Source organism: Saccostrea cucullata, unplaced genomic scaffold (genome assembly GCF_032062105.1).
Source record: "Saccostrea cucullata isolate Sc308-1 unplaced genomic scaffold, CSIRO_AGI_Scuc_v1 ctg2567, whole genome shotgun sequence".
Classification (NCBI taxonomy): Eukaryota; Metazoa; Mollusca; class Bivalvia; order Ostreida; family Ostreidae; genus Saccostrea; species Saccostrea cuccullata.
Window position 1 is genome coordinate 88,078 of NW_026940525.1, and position 18,025 is coordinate 106,102.

An 18,025-nucleotide genomic window follows, 5' to 3' on the forward strand; every position below is an offset into this window, starting at 1 on the left:
TAGTATGCATTCTTAGATGTATCACCAATGCAAATTTGTTTGACATAGGGTTTATAGTTACTTGGAAATAAAATCTGCACCAAAAACTTTAACCTGTTTACTCATCTGGAAAATGTGGGTCAGATCCAAAGACTGAAGCAAGTCCCTTTGTGTGCATCCTTAGGTGTATCATCCATGCAAGTTTGGTCATCAAAGGGCTCGTAGTTATTTAGAAATGAAACCTGCACCAATATCAATAACCTGTTCACTCATCTTGAAAATGTATGTCAGATTCAGCATCCAAATCTAGCCTGGTTGTATGCATCGTTACTTGGAAATAAGACCTACACAAAAACTGCACCAAAATGTTAATTTTAACCTGCTCCAAAAACATTAACCAACACCGACACTGAGGAGGTCTGAGGGTATCACATACAAGCTCCCCCAACTTCATTGAGGTGAGCTTAAAATGTTCAAATAATATGATTTGCAATCCCGACAACATGCTTGTTCCTATTCTTCAATCTAGTCTGATCATTACAAAGAATTGTAAACCATTTGACTGTTATAATTGGTGTATTGATGTCTTTGGTGTGGTTTTTATTTAAAGAATGTTTTTAAGTTTTTTGCAAGTTATTTGTGTGTGAATCAGACTTGTCACGTAGGCATATTTCATGAAGCGTGCTAGCGCTTGATGAAAAATATGCCTACGTGCAACTCTGTGTGATTTAAACACCAATAATTCACACTAAACTTAAAAACATTCCTTATATTTACAATTTACATGTTTGGAAGCACCAAAAATAAGAAGTACTTTTTTTCCGCGTGTTTTTAATTTATTGTATGTACGCGGTCACAAATTTTCAGCGGAAATTTGTCCAAGCGCACTTAATTTAAATGTAAGGCATATAGTGACAGTCAAAGAAATTCGCGTAATTTTCTACATGCGGATTCGAAAGAAATTGAGATTCTGCGGAATTATATGACCCTGTGGAAAAAAGTATGTCTATAGTATTTGAATTTCTCGCTGCCCTATATCGTTATACTTTTACTACCATTGTTGTAGCCTTCTTGTGATGTCACGTCAATGTACGTTTCTCCCTGTATATTTTTATGCATGAGTACACACAAAAATGGTATTCATGTCAATTTCACAGTTGGCTTAGTAGAAAAAGACAGTGAATGTAAATATTTTTGTTTACAGAAGCAAATTTAAACAAGAGGCCCATGGACCACATCGCTCATTGAGCCTATTGGCTATAAAAAAGTACAAATCAGTATTGAAAGGTTTACAGGATGTTGGGGGGGGGGGGGGGGGGGGGGGGGGGGCTCCCTGCCCCAAGGAGTCAAAATTTGAACAAATTTAAACCTTCACTACATGAGAATGCTTACATGTCATTACGATTAAACATAGGTGAGAAGATTTTTTTTCCTCCATTTTCTTATGTAGAGCTTTGTTGATCCACCTTCTTGGCCCCACCCCAACCTTGGGGGTTACGATTTGAACAAATCTGAAGCTACACAACCAAAGGATGCTTCCATATAAATATCACCAATCATGGATTTGATGTTCTTGAGAAGATTTTTAATAAATATTCCTTTGTAAAACTTTGATGGGCCATTGTGGCCCCATCCTATCCCAGGCGGTCACAATTTGAACAAACTTGAATCTACACTACCTGAGGATGCTTCCACCAGAGTTTCATCTTTCCTGGCCCAGTGGTCTTTGAGAAGATCTTTAAAAAATGCCATTAATTTTTCACTAATTCATAATTATCTCCCCTTGGAAGAAAGCGTTGCTCTTCATTTGAAGAAAATTGAATCCCCTTCACCCAAGGATACTTTGTGGCAAGTTTGGTTGAAAAAGGCCCAATGGTTCTTGAGAAGAAGATGAAAATGTGAAAAGTTTATGACAACAACAACAATTAACGATGACGACGACAGAAAACAGACAACTTTTGATCAGAAAAGCTCACTTGAGCAAAAGACTCATGTGAAGTAAAAAGTGGTGTAATGATATAGCCTCCTTATATAACAATCTTTTTTTTAAAATCTTTTTTATAAGTAGAAAAATTTTACCTTTAAAACTACAGGGTTTGGTAATAATTACAATGTTTTACAGCAATATAAAAATTGTGTGATTAAAAAGTTGAATTAAACATCATACATATGTGCAGAAAATATTGTAAGAGATTTTTTGCACCTGATAATAGAATACAATCAAATAGATATAATGCAAAGAAAAGATGAGTGGCATTCTAACTAAACTGTTCATCTTGCATTCACCATTCACTTTGCACTCGCATTTGCACTCCACTCACATTCTGCTTTCATTCAACATTCACGATGTTGTGTTCAGCATTCACACATCGTTCACTCAGCATTCACTCTGTGTTAGTTCAGTGTTCATTCACCGTTCACTCAGTGTTCATTTAAGAAATAAACAACAATGTTAAAAAGTTCACTGGGAAATGAGCTTTTAGTTGGTCATGTGATCAAATCCTGTAAAGCCCAAAGGGCTTCTCAGTAGATTAGATCACGTACCAGCTAAAAGTTCATTTCCCAGTGAACTTTTTAACATTGTTGTTTATTACTTATATTTACATTTGAGATGAATAAATTCCAAATAAAACTGCATTTATTACATGAACGGGCAGCCGTATTGCTATGTTTTGACGCACAATGACCTAGGGGGCGTAGAAGTTGTTTGGTTTGAAAGTTCGTGTCGCTCCAACATTGAATATTTACAATGATGATCAGCAGTCCAGTTCAGGAATTCTGTGTTTATAATCTAAGAACAATGATCCCCACTGAGAATAATCTTTCTATTTTAATGTTTGAAATCAAAAGCAGGGATATCCCCCGTTTTAGTTAACATAACTTCAAAGGAATTTTGGGTTAAAAAGGTAAGTTCGATTTTTGGCTGTAATTATAGTATTTAAAACGTTCTTCACACTAAAGGAAGATCTACTGAACATCTGTTGAATGAAAATATCTGTATGTGTCCTCTACGAGGGTTGTCCCAAAAAGTCGTAGACAGGGAAAACAGTTTTGTTTGTCTTTGCTTAATTAAATTTCTTTCCTTATCATAGCCAAAAGTAACATTTTATGATCATGCATTTCAAGTTTCGTGAAGATATCACATTTAATAAGAAAATTATGAAAAAATAAAGAAAGCCTGTAAGTGTACATCGGCACACGAAAGTAAACGTAATTTACGTCCCTTATAACGTCATGATATCTTTTTCTGCGTCGCATGCCTCTGTTAACATTCAATTTTCTTTTTTAAGTGAAAAACCACTTTTGACTTAGGGACACTTAAATTCACTACTGTCCATACTTTTTGGTTTGTTGTTTCTTTTTTTAAAGCAGATTCAAATTTCAGTCAAACTTGAGTCGAAAGATCGCCTTACGTTGTAGGCAGCAGAGAATACACGTTGTTTGATGCCGTTTGAGGCCCAGATTGTACCCCACTGTCTGTGTTTAACAAACAGTACTCTACTTCTTAAACGCTGCAACTATTTTCGATATAACTCTCATTGAATATCATGTCATTCAAAACTTCTCTATAAAAATCTAGTGTGTATTGTCACATCTGCACTCTTTTTTCTTGTCTTTGATGTATATAAACCATATCCTAAGCAATTTATTACATCTCCTTGTGCCGGTTATCGTGTTGACGACGTTATTTTCATCAAACTCAATTCAAGCAACACTTTGAAAGTCATGACACCAATAGTCTGTTTATAATGCTATTTATATGAAATTTTGACATATTATTAAGATTTTAATTTGGATTTCACTGATCAATGATCGAGTTCAATGCTTTACGTAGTACTAGAGAAATAAAAGCAAATGTTATAGTTATATGCTTAAATTATTCCGAATTTTGTTCGTGCGCCGACAGACCTTATCAGCCTTCATATAAATCGTCCTGATTTTAATAATATCGAAACATATATATTTAAGAATTCACAATTTTAAAGAACATTGAATATGATATGCCTATGCAAAATTTGGTTTGTATTGGTTGCATGTTTAAAAAGTTATAAACTTTGTCTTCGACTTTTCGGGACAACCCTTGTATTTTACTTTTTTCATCGCTTTTAACTAATTAGCAGTTCCAAAAACAGACAGAAATATATGTAAACAAAATATCACCTCGCCGAGCGATTCGGTTGCACTTTGACCTCTGACCCCCAAATAAAGTTCACACAGAATTGAACATTTCTCTTCAATAGGTTCATCTAAGAAAGATATAATGCAAATGTAAATATTCACCATTTAATCAGCATTCATTCACAGTTCTCTCAGCATTCATTAAGCGTTCACTCATCGTTCCCTCACCGTTCAAGTGGGAAAGTAGAATCTTTCAGGGACTGTACTGTGAAATCACAAATTTTCGTTGGAGTTTAATTTTCGTTGTTTTCGAGGTATGAAGAGACCCAAGAACTCACGACCACCACGAAATGTAAAATATTGAATACTACACAATTCTTCATCCACAAATTCAAATTCCCACGAATAAATAGTTTTAACTCAAACCACAAAAATTTGATACCATGAAAAATATGTGATTTTACAGTATTTGATGATTTTTAAATAACTAATGCCTAAATATTTAGTGTATTCTAACAATGTTAGTGAATTATCACTATTATAGTGTAATTTATATTTACTCTCAACTTTTCATCATATGTTCTTGTAATACCTATTTGTCCTTGCTCCAGCAGACGTATGTCTGGTCTCAGTCGACAGTCAGTGGGGGGAATCTTATTGGCGTTCTCTTCTGTTATCTCATTCAAAGCCATAGTAAATAGAGTAAAACTGAAATACTGTAATAAAATCATTGTGATAATAGCAATTAAACAACACATTGCAATTTTAAAATGTACAGTATGTATATACAGATATTAAGTACTTTATAAGGATTGAGGCAGGATATATCCCATTTCCAAACAATTATAGAGTGATTTTTTTAGGATATTACAGGATTTTTTTTTTTTCATCAAAATACAAGAAAACCAATGGACCACAATGCTCATCTCAGAAACTTTGGCCATGTTGTTCTTTTTATTAAGATTATTAAATCATAATATTATTTTAATCATATATTCCAAGCTCTTTAATTGGCTTAAACTTGATCACATGATTTAGTATATAACAGCATATAGACTTGAGTTACTATTTATAGAATCTGAAATGCATATCGACTTGATGTTTCTTAAAATAGCGGTAATTTTCTGTAAAACAAAAAATTAATAAGAAAGATTTCACAATTATAGCTAATACAGTATATGACTTGATGTTTTTGAAAAAAAAAATATATACTTCAACTTGTTGGAGAGAACGATCATAAGCATTTATGCCTGCTGTTCAATCCAATTCTTAATGAATAAAATATATTTTAAACTAAACTTGTATTCAAATTTGTAATGTTCTGTAACAATGGCCTGAATTACAATCTACTTAATATTAGAACATATTGAACATCTTTGTCAAAATTGATACAAAACAAGCAAAAAGATGTACATTTGTAGTACTTTCAATTAGTAAATCCTCTAAATTATGTAAAACTCTCAAGTCAAGGAAAGTTTAACACAGTTATATAAAACAACTTAATTTATTTTGATTTCTAGTCTCTAAGTGTTTAAGAGAGAAAACTTGTGGTTTGTTCCCAATTTTTCAAATTGTTTTCTTATCAACCTCTGTACAAAATAATATAACAAATGTAGCCCTTTAATTCTGTCAATCCATAGATATATATCGACTTCACAGAAAAGCATATCGACCTCGCACTTCGTGCTCGGTCAATATGCTTTTCTGTGAAGTCGATATATCTATGGATCAACCTCATCAAAGGGCTATATTTATATAGTATATATATTTATGATGAAGAAAGGTGCATCTAACAAAATGGTTATTTTTTTATGCCACACTGGGTCGGATGGGGGGGGGGGTGTTACATAGTCTGAAAATAAATTAATGCTTTGAAATCTACTCTTTGGTATTAATCAACCATTTTATGATCAAATTTACAAAATTCTGAAATATGTGGCCCCATCAATCCAAAGTTATGGGCAAGGTTAAAGTTTTTGTGACGGACGGACAGACAAACAGACAGACAAATGAACGATATTTTGTGTTTTTGAAGTAGATAAAGTATCTCTTAATGTAAATCAGGACAGAAATTGCACTGTTAACCAATATATGCGGGCTTGGTATTTTCAGCAGGACTGACAGACTTTATGAACAGTCAGCCCTGCTGGTCCACCTGAATTTTTTCCGAGTTTTGGACACTGTTATGATAGATCAGAATCGTTCATCGGAATTATTGAAGAAAAAATTTAATAATCGTAGAGAAAATGATTTTCATAGATGTAATGTATTTTCACTATATAATCATTATAGAGCAGTGCCCTAACACCATAACCCCTGACCATGGGGCCATAAAATTCACAACTTTGGTACAAGCATTCTTGCTCATCATAACTAAGTCACTTAGTTAGTTTATTTAATACATAAGAGCAGAGAAGAAGATTTTCAAAGAAATAATGCATTTTCACTATATAATCAATAGAGCCCCTCCCGAACCCTGGGGCCATAAAATTCAAAATTTTGGAAAAGACACTCTTTTTCATCATAGCTTTTTACTTAGTTGGTTTATTTAATACACAGAAGCAGAGAAGAAGATTTTCAAAGAAGTAATGCATTTTCACTATATACATGTAATCAATAGAGCCCCGCCCTAACCCCTGACCCTGGGGCCATAAAATTCACAATTTTGGAAGATGCACTCTTGCTCATCATAACTTTTTACTTAGTTGGTTTATTTAATACCCAGGAGCAGAGAAGACTTTCAAAGAATTAATGCATTTTCACTATATAATCTATTTAGCCCCGCCCTAGTAATAGAACCCCCGACCCTGGGGCCATGAATTTCACAATTTCGGTAGAGGCACTCTTTCTCATTATAACTATATACTTAATTAGTTTATTTTATACCTAGGAGTAGAAAAGATTTTCAAAGATTTAATGCATTTTCACCATATAATCAATAGAGCACTGCCTTAACACCAGAACCCCTGACCCTGGGGCAATAAAATTCACAATTTTGGTAGAAGCACTCTTGCTCATCATAACTATTTACTTAATTAGTTTATTTCATACTCCGGAACAGATAAGAAGATTTTCAAAGAAATAATGCATTTTCACTATATAATCAATAGAGCCCCGCCCTAACACCAGAACCCCTGACCCTGGCGCCATAAAATTCACAATTTTGGTAGAGGCACTCTAGCTCTTCACAAATATGTACTTAGTTAGTTTATTTAATACCCAGGAGCAGAGAAGAAGATTTTCAAAGAATTAATGCATTTTCACTCAATAATCAATAGAGCTCTGCCCTAACACCAAAACCCCTGACCCTGGGGCCATGAATTCAATAATTTTGGTAGAGGACTCAATGCTGATTACAATCATACCAACAGTTTGACTGCTTGAAGTCCAGGAGTAAAGAAGAAGATTTTTAAAGACTGCACTAATTTTAGTGGTTTTGGCCCCACCTATCAGGCCCCTTGGGGGGCAGGGACCATGAAATTCACAATTTTTGTTCCCCTTCACCCACATATGCTATATGCCAAAATTGGTTGAAATTGGATCAGTGGTTTCAGGGAAGAAGCTAAAAATGTTTAAATGTTAACGCACAAAGAATGACGACGGACGTATAGCAATAGGTCACCTGAGTTTATTCAGGTGACCTAATAAATGCAATTAATTATATATATTATTTTAGCGATCTCAGCACCCACGCTAATAATGCCAAAATTAAATCCTCGCTAAAAATTCTACTTAGACGGAATCTTAATAAACAAGAGGCCCAGGGGCCACAGCGCTCACCTGAGCACATCAGCTAGGAAAAAGCACATATCAGATCAGAACTGAAAGTTTACTGAGGTTGGGGGGGGCTTGAATTTTAACACCCAAGGGGATCATGATTTGAACAATTTAACTAGAATCTACACTACCTGTGGATGATTCCATATAAATATTACTAATCATGGCTTTGAAGTACTTGAAAACAAGATCTTAAAAGGTTTCCCTATATATTTCTAGTTAAAACTTTGGTCAGCCATACTGGCCCACCCCTACCCCCAGGGTCATGATTTGAACAAACTTGAATCTATACTACCTGAGGATGATTCCACATGAGTTTCATCTTTCCTGGCCCAGTGGTTCTCGAGAAGAAGATTTTTAAAAATTTTTCCTATATATTCCTATGAAAAACTTTGATCAACCATTTTGGCCCCACCCTACCCCTGGGGGTCATGATTTGAACAAACTTGAATCTATACTACCTGAGGATGATTCCACATGAGTTTCATCTTTCCTGGCCCAGTGGTTCTTGAGATGAAAATTTTTTAAAGATTTTTCCTATATATACTCCTATGTAAAACTTTGATCGACCATTTTGGCCCCACCCTACCCCCGTGGGTCATGATTTGAACAAACTTGAATCTACACTACCTGAGGATGATACCACATGAGTTTCATCTTTCCTAGCCTAGTGGTTCTTGAGAAGATTTTTTTTACAATGCCATTAATTTTTCTCTGATTCATAATTATCTCCCCTTGGAAAAGGGCCTGGCCCTTTATTTGAACAAACTTGAATCCCTTTTACCCAAGGATACTTTGTAGCAAGTCTGGTTGAAATTGGTCCAGTGGTTCTTGAGAAGAAGATGAAAATGTGAAAAGTTTACAACGACAACAACAACAACGACGACAACAACAACAACGACAAAAGACAACGGACAAATTTTGATCAGAAAAGCTAACAAGAGGCCCAGGGGCCACATCGCTCACCTGAGCTAATCGGAATCAGATCAGAACTGAAAAGTTTACTGAAGGGACGGGGGGGGGGGGGGGGGGGGGGGGCTTGAATTTTAATACTACTTGAGAATGCCATCATATTAATACAGCATATGACTTTGAAGATTTTTTTTTTTAAAAACATTTTCTTTCTATATATTTTATGTACTTCATAATAATTTAAATTTGTTTCCCAATTGTTTCCCTCCCTACCCCAATGGGCCATGATTTGGAACAAATTTAAATCCTCCATACATGAGGATGCTTCAGTATGACTACACATAGCTTTTCTGTTCTTGGGATTTCCCCCTATATTTTACTATGTAAATCTTTGATCCAACCTTGTGGCCCCATCCTACCCTTGGGGGTTATGATTTGAACAAATTCTATACTACCTGAAAATGCTTCCATATAAATACTAGTATCACTACTCATGGCTTTGCTATTGTTGAGAGGAAGATTTTTTAAAAATATATTTTATACATGTAAACCTTGAATCCCCCATTGTGTGGCCCTACCGTATCCCTGGGGGTTATGATTTGAACAAACTAGAATCTACACTACCTGAGGATGATTTCATATAAATATCACTAATCATGGCTTTGAAATACTTGAGAAGAAGATTTTAAAAGATGTTTCCTATATATTCCTATGTAAAACTTTGATTAGCCATTGTGGCCCCACCCTACCCCCCCCCCACCCCCCAGGTCATAATTTGACCAAACTTGAATCTACACTACCTGAGGATGCTTCCACATGAGTTTCATCTTTCCTGGCCCAGTGGTTCTTGAGAAGATTTTTTAAAAAAAATTTCCTATATATTCCTATGTAAAACTTTGATCGGCTATTGTGGCCCCACCCTAACCCCGGGGGTCATGATTTGAACAAACTTGAATCTACACTACCTGAGGATGCTTCCAAATGAGTTTCATCTTTCCTGGTCCAGTGGTTCTTGAGAAGATTTTCAAAGATTTTTCCTATATATTCCTGTGTAAAACTTTGATCGGCCATTGTGGTCCCACCCTACCCGGGGGTCATGATTTGAACAAACTTGATTCTACACTACCTGAGGATGCTTCCACATAGTTTCATCTTTCCTGGCCCAGTGATTCTTGAGAAGAAGATTTTTTAAAAATGCATTAATTTTTCACTTTTCATAATTATCTCCCATTGGAAGAGGGCGTGGCCCTTCATTTGAACAAACTTGAATCCCCTTCACCTAAGGATACTTTGTGGCAAGTTTGGTTGAAATTGGCCCAGTGGTTCTTGAGAAGAAGATGAAAATGTGAAAAGTTTATGCCGCCGCCGCCGCCGCCGCCACCGACAGACAACGGACAAATTTTGATCAGAAAAGCTCACTTGAGCCTTCGGCTCACGTGAGCTAAAAACTTTAACCTTTGCCGTAAACTTTGAATGGTAAGGGCTAGGGCTTTCATAGAAAATAGTGTACACAGCTGTCGCCCTGTTTAATTTTTGGATAATATGTTTTGCAAAATACAATGAAAAATCACATATCTTAAAATCTTTGCGGGCGATGCCTGTGGACAATATTTTCTGAAAATTTTTTTTTATTGAAAATTGGTGTCTTCTGCAACATTTTAACCCTTATCATGCTTATTGTGGTAAACAAATTTTCCCCAGAATTTATTCTATACTCAATGAATATTTGCTCATTTGCATTCAAGCTTGACAAGGTTTTCTTTAATTTGATCATATGATCTTACTAAGTCACCAACAACATTTTAGCAGTCTAATTGTTTTCAAAATCAAAAGGTATATTATACATTCTGGGAAAAATTTGTTCAACCATAGCTTCTCTTACATTCATAATCAACATGGCGGTGCAGTTGTTGATGTACACATTTTCAAATTAATTTTTCGCAAAATGAATAATTACGGACTAAACCTTACATTCTTGATTAAGAAATCAACTTTAAAATGCTGAAAGATTTCGCAAATACTATGCAAGTCATCGCTGCACTTCAAACACCATCTCTTTACATATGAATGACCAGTTGCCCAAGCTAATTTTGAGTTTAAAAAAAGTAGGTCATTTTTTAAATTGATTTCAGAATATCTCGAGAAGTATATGGAATTTCGGAATGAGCTTTGGTAGAAATAAAGATGTTTATCTATAAACAGATTTAAATAGAAAGTAGAATTTTAGAGCATTTGATTAAAAAATATTTTATTAGCGAAATTGGGTACCCAGTTCCATACATTTATCTTTTTTTACACACAATTTTTTTAAGCAATCTAAAGGCCCGTGTGTGGAACATACTAATGAAATTAAAAATATACAACATGTGAAAAAAATTGAATGACAAGACAGTACTTTTTCAGCTAAAGGTCCTTCTACTCCTTAAAAGTGACAATTTAATTTAAGAACCATATCTGGAAAAAGGGCAATTTTCAGGCAGTTCTGCAAAATCGGGAGAAAGCATGACCTGCAGTGTCATAAAATATAATCGGATTTAGGGTCGAAAAATTGGGTGTAACCTGATGAAAATGGGTGAGTTTCTCACAATTTCAGGGAAAATTATTGGTTTATGGGGAATTTAATTTTGTAAACTGACCAGTGAGAGACCCAAGGGACTTAACTCTTAACCCCTAAATGCCACGATTTGATGCACTGGCCCTATCCTTAAGGTGTTTGCCTGGCTGCCCCTTAGACCATTTCAGATGAACTAGAGTGCATTTTTAAAATGAACTAATAGGGGATCAAATTATTTCATTAATGCAATGTATTATATATTGTATGATTTGTAATAAATTATATTTTTCAAATCTATTAATAATCATAATAATCATAATTTTGATCGAAATTTTCTGTAAATAAATAATTCAGGTGAAAGTAGGTATAAATCGCAAAACAAATATTTTCAAAATGTAAAATGGCTTTAATAAGCCGAAATTGTCTGTATAAATAATAAAAACAAGAGGCCCATGGGCCACATCGCTCAACTGAGAAGCTTTGACCATTCCATTCTTTACCAGATTTCCCCTTGTAATACATATTGTGACCCCACCCTACCCAACTGATCATAATTTAAACAATTTGAAATCTACACTACCATAGGATGCTTTGATTCAACATTGTAAAACTTTGATTCCCCATTGTGGCCCCGCCCTACCCCAGGGGTCATGATTAGAACAATTTAGAATCTACACTACCCCAGGATGTTTCCACATAGGTTTCAACTTTTCTGGCCCAGTGGTTCTTGAGTAGAAGATTTTCAAAGATTTTTTTCCTATATAATACTATGTAAAACTTTGATTCTCCATTATGGCCCCGCCCAACCCCCTCGCTGTCATGATTTGAATAATTTAGAATATACACTACCCCAGGATGTTTCCACATAGGTTTCAACTTTTCTGGCCCAGTGGTTCTTGAGTAGAAGATTTTCAAAGATTTTTCCCATATATTTCTATATAAAACTTTGATTCCCCATTGTGGCCCCACCCACCCCCAGGGGGTAATGACTTTTAACAATTTAGAATCTAGACTACCCCAGGATGCTTCCACATTAGTTTCAGCTTTTCTGCCCCAGTGGTTCTTGAGAAGAAGATTTTTAAAGATTTTTCTCATATATTTCCATGTAAAAATTTTGATTCTCCATTGTGGTGCCACCCTAACCCCGGGGGTCATGATTTGAATAATTTAGAATATACACTACCCCAGGATGTTTCCACATAGGTTTCAGCTTTTCTGACCCATTGGTTCTTGAGAAGAAGATTTTTAAAGATTTTTCCTATATATTTCTATGTAAAACTTTGATTCCCCATTGTGGCCCACCCTACCCCTGGCAGGGGTTCAAAATTTTTTTTGTCATGGTCAAGTCCAGGACTTAAAGAGTAAATTTTAGGCAAGTCCGAGGAAGAAATTTCAGAGTCCATATTTACCTATACATCATTAAATTTATGTTACTTATAATTTATTTTCATTTGTTGCATTGAATGAATAAAGACTATATGTATTAATATGTTTTATTTTTCCTCCATAAACTGTCTTATAGTCATGAGTATTTCAACACAATACCAGACTGATAGATTATTGGTACAATACAATAACTTTTACAAATACTCACTACTGATTAACCATCTGTTACAATAAATAGAAATTAGAATGTGCATTACTGCTGGTAAAACCAAAATTTAACAAACTCATTGCCGTTTGTCATATAGGAGGAAACATGAAGAATTGCGCAAAAGCAAGAGTCTAACCGCAACGGAAATTAAAAAGACGGATTGTATTTTCGAAACGTTCGTTATGTTTTATGGGTATTTTAACGCCCACAAACCCACATTTTTACTTAATACATTTGAGAATTTGCTTTATTTTTAGCTTTACAATCATTTTTTTAACTTAAAAAAAAAGATAAACAAGAAACATAGCCAAGTCCCGGGACTTTGGCGAATTCTAAATGCCGAGTCCGGATCCGGAATTTGTTAGTCCGGGACGTCGGGCTTGAGGAATTTTGAACCCCTGCCCTGGGGGTCATGATTTTAACAATTTAGAATCTACACTACCCCAGGATGCTTCCACATAAGTTTCAGCTTTTCTGGCCCAGTGGTTCTTGAGAAGAAGATTTTTAAAGATTTTTCTCATATATTTCTATGTAAAACTTTGATTCCCCAATGTGGCCCCGCCCTATCCCCGGGGGTCATGATTTCAACAATTTAGAATCTACACTACCCAAGGATTCTTCCACATAAGTTTCAGCTTTTCTGGCCCAGTGGTTCTTGAGAAGAAGATTTTTAAAGATTTTTCCTATATATTTCTATGTAAAACTTTGATTCCCCATTGTGGCCCTGCCCTATCCCCGGGGGTCATAATTTTAACAATTTAGAATATACACTACCCCAGGATGCTTCCACATAAGTTTCAGCTTTTCTGGCCCAGTGGTTCTTGAGAAGAGGATTTTTTAATGACCCCACCCTTTTTTTGTCTTTTCTTGATTATCTCCCCTTGTGAGGGGACTTGGCCCTTCATTTTAACAATTTAAATTTCCTTTCACTCAAGGATGCTTTGTACCAAGTGTGGTCAAAGTTGGCCCAGTGGTTCTTGAGAAGAAGTCAAAAATGTGAAAAGTTTACAGACGGACAGACAGATGGACGGACGGACGACGGACAAAATGTGATCAGAAAAGCTCACTTGAGCCTTCGGCTCAGGTAAGCTAATTATGTGTGATGATGAAATTATTATCAATCTTTATAAGTTTGATTCCTCAGAAATCAATAAATTGTAGTGCAACTTCAATGTCAATCTTGCCCACTAATTTTCAGATTTGTCTGAAAAAATTGATTTCTGAACGTTTTTGTGTACTTGAAATATCAAATTCTATTAAAATAATTATTTTCTACACCTTCACATTAACAAATATTTGTAAAATGGAAGGTACCTTCTGGATTTCTGAGAAACAGGGAACAAAATCGGTACTGCGCGGTCCCAAACTTTACAAAATTTTCGTATCTTATTTTAAAGTTTATCTAACATATAGATCATTAAAATTTTCTAAACTTTTAAGAAATGGTTAGTTTATAGATTGAATTTACTGTATAAGGAAATATAATTGCGTATCGAATGAGTTTTATGCTAAAAAAAAAACATTGTATGTACTAGTCCGCCATTTTGAATTTTGGTGGGACTTTCTGAGATTCTTTTGTTTGTTTACACAGGTAAATCACATGATTTCTAATTGTAGTACAAGTATTAGCTTTCCTAAAAAGCTCGTCTGACGTGATTTGCTTAAATTTAAAAAGCGGAAAGAAATACATGTAATATTAAGTTATATAATTTCTTTCGTTCGATAATATATCTTCAAGAGACCATGCGAAATCAATATTGTATACAATAATGTACAAAGAACTTTAAATTGAAGCTCCTGGCTCCAGGATCATGAAACAAACTATAAGACTTAAGTGACATTTTTAATCGCCGATAAAATATTTACTAATTATGGAATTTATTTCTTCATTTGCACATAATAACATCTCTGTGAAACAATATTAAAAATATCCCTAACCCTAACCCTTCTGATCTGCTTGACTTTTACAACATTTTATTAAACCAGAAGTCTCTGTCGAGACTGTAGCTCTACTGGTTTATACTTAAAACAAAGGAAGAGAAAAGTAGCAGTTGTGACTTGAGACTTCAAAACAGGAATCAATAGAAAAATGATCCTTGACACTCAACAAAATAAAAACTGATGCACAGAATTATGTATCTTAGTGTAGTCTACTTGTGTGCCAAGTTATATTAAAATCGGACCAAAACTAAGGAGGAGTAGCATTTGAAAGAATTTCACAGAAATTTCTATTTTTATCAACCATGGCAACACTGTTCAACAAAATCAAAAACCGATGCACAGAATTATGTATCTTAGTGTAGTCTACTTGTGTGCAACATTATATTGAAATCAGAACAAAACTGGTGGACGAGTAGTATTTAAAATAAAATTTCACAGAAATATCTATTTTTATCAACCATGGCAACACCGCTCATCGAAATCAAAAACCGATGCATAGAATTATGTATCTTAGTGTAGTCTACTTGTGTGCCAAGTTATATTGAAATCGAACCAAAACTGTAAGAATAGTAGCATTTTGAAAGAAGTTCACAGAAATTTCTATTTTTAGTAACCATGGCAACACCATACATCGAAATCAAAAACCGATGCACAGAATTATGTATCTTAGTGTAGTCTACTTGTGTGCCAAGTTATATTGAAATCGGACCAAACCTCTAATAGGAGTAGCATTTTGAAAAATTGTTCACAGACAGACAGATAGACAGACGGACGGACGACGGACGCATTACTATCGCATAAGCTCTTCTGGTCTCTGACCAGTAGAGCTTAAAAAAATAAAGATTTTGATCGACTTAGGCTTAAGATGTTTCAAGATCCTGGGTCAGCATTTTTCAAGTAATGTTTTAATGTTAAATGACCTGACTGACTTTTTATTCAACAAACAGAATAAAATGAAGGTTATAAATGATGAATCTTTGATCACTTAATGGGCGCCTATAACCCTAACCCTAACCCTAACCCTGGCGATAACAATCTTGGCAGAGCATTACACATGCTGACCATTCCCCTGCTGTTCTTGAAAGTTTTCATTAAAGCGAACTTGAATAAGACATTCTTCTGTTTTCACTGCATTTTTCTCAGGCACTGTATTATCAGTTTTTACAATACTTGGAGCAGGGCAACTAAGAGAAAATATTTGACCACGTGCCTGATTTTTAGGTTCTAGTAATTCAATGTCAAGGTATAATTTTACTGAAAATAAGCAATCAATTATTTAACCATAGCATGTAAAATGATTAATCTTTGATACACAACACAAAACAGTGAGATTTATATAATAAGTAATTTTTTATAAAGAACTGAAGCGGACATGAAAGATGAAAGCCCGGATTATACTAAAGACAAGATCATTCAGTAATGTAAATAAAAGCTCATTTATTCCTGGGACGAACTACATGCGTCTTTGGAGATTATGCATGTATCGAAATTTCCACCATCGATCTATCTAATCAATTTCATGGAACGACTGCATAAATACGCCCTGGTTAAATCTAGTTCTGTCTGACGTCGTGACGTCAGACAATGATGCAGTCATCTATTGTCAACCTGCAGGTGGCCATCTGTGCTCTGATAACTTGTAAACAAGCGGTAATTTCAAGTCAAATAAACAATGAAATACATGTGCATCAAAAGTCGCCATTACGGGTTGGGGACTAGGCATCAAAAGTCATCATTAAAGGGTAAAGGATGGAAAGGTCTAAGGGGAATAGAGTTAAAGGTCATTTCAGTAAAAATTAATACAACACTGTAATGGATCCACTGAAGTTTAAAATAAAACAAGACCCCCATGGGTAACATCCCTCATCTGAGTAACTTTGGCCATTCTCTTCTTTACCAGATTTCCCCTCTTGTAATACCTAATGTGACCCAACCTTATCCCGAAGGGTCATGATTTGAACAATTTAAAATCTACATTGCCCCAGAATACTTCCACTTAAGTTTCACTTTTCTTAGCCTGTGATTTTCATGAGAAGAAGATTTTGTAAGTTTTTCCTATATATTTCTATGCAAAACTTGGGTTCCCTATCGTGGTCCCGCCCTACCCCCGGGGGTCATGATTTGAACAAACTTGAGTCTACACTACCTGAGGATACTTCCATACTTTCCTGGCCCAATGGTTCTTAAGAAGAAGATTTTTAAATGATGCCAATAATTTTTCATAATTATCTCCCCTTGGAAGAAGTCTTGGCCCTTTATTTGAACAAACTTGAATCCCTTTCACCAAAGGATACTTTGTTGCAAGTTTGGTTGAAATTAGCCCAGTGGTTCTTGAGAAGACGATAAAAATGTGGAAAGTTAACAACGGCAATGACAGAGAACGGACAAATTTTGATCAAAAAGCTCACTTGAGCCTTCGGCTCAGGTGAGCTAAAAATTAATTCCCCATTTTGCCATTTCAAATTTTTTTTTTAATATTATTGACTATGAAACCATAACAAAATAGGGATATCTCGAAGGCACATGAAAGAAGATTTTGATGTGGCATTCCTCCTTACTTCATACAAAATTCTGCATGTGCTTACTTCTTGAGAGTATTCTGGTCTAGAGATTCCTTTCCATATAACCTCCTGTCCTGGGATTTCAAGGTCATATGTGGAGGGAGATTTACCTGAAATATTGTGGTCTGAAGTTTGCGTACTTGTACTGGCACCATTTAAGTGCTAAAAAAGAGAAGAAAAATATATGTATTCATATTATAATGGCTCCATTTATATGCACTAGGAAATGACTCTGATCAAAAAGCCCCAATACATCTGACATAGGAAAGTGAAAGATTTAAATGTACCAAATAAGGAAGGTGACCTGCAAAGTTCACTCTTATACTGTATATCAGTTTTTTTTCACACATATTCAATTTCTGCTAAGTTAATAATTGAAAAGATAGATTTGTAAAGGAAAAAATTCATAAGGGTATAACAAATTTCATAGAGTTGCTCAATGTCCAAATCACGTCTGTTCTTTATATAATTATAATTCATTCTTCAGCTATTATAATCATAAAATTATAAATTAAATTTTGTTATACCTTCAAGCATCTGTTCCTACACAATTCTACACAAAAAAGTGTTTTACTTAGTGGTTATTAA

General features: G+C 34.9%; 1 protein-coding gene across 1 annotated transcript in view; it reads right to left on the minus strand.

Moving 5' to 3' along the window:
• The window catches only part of LOC134255550 (oxysterol-binding protein-related protein 2-like), a 36,009-nt gene extending 18,416 nt beyond the window's left edge, over window positions 1-17,593 (minus strand). The window contains exons 1-2 of the mRNA XM_062738077.1: window positions 17,462-17,593; window positions 4,691-4,814 (exon numbers count right to left, since the gene is read on the minus strand). Of these exons, the coding sequence (XP_062594061.1) occupies window positions 4,691-4,790 (100 nt within the window). The 5' untranslated portion in view covers window positions 4,791-4,814; window positions 17,462-17,593. The remainder of the gene's footprint in view (window positions 1-4,690; window positions 4,815-17,461) is intronic.
• Window positions 17,594-18,025: the final 432 nt, after the last annotated feature.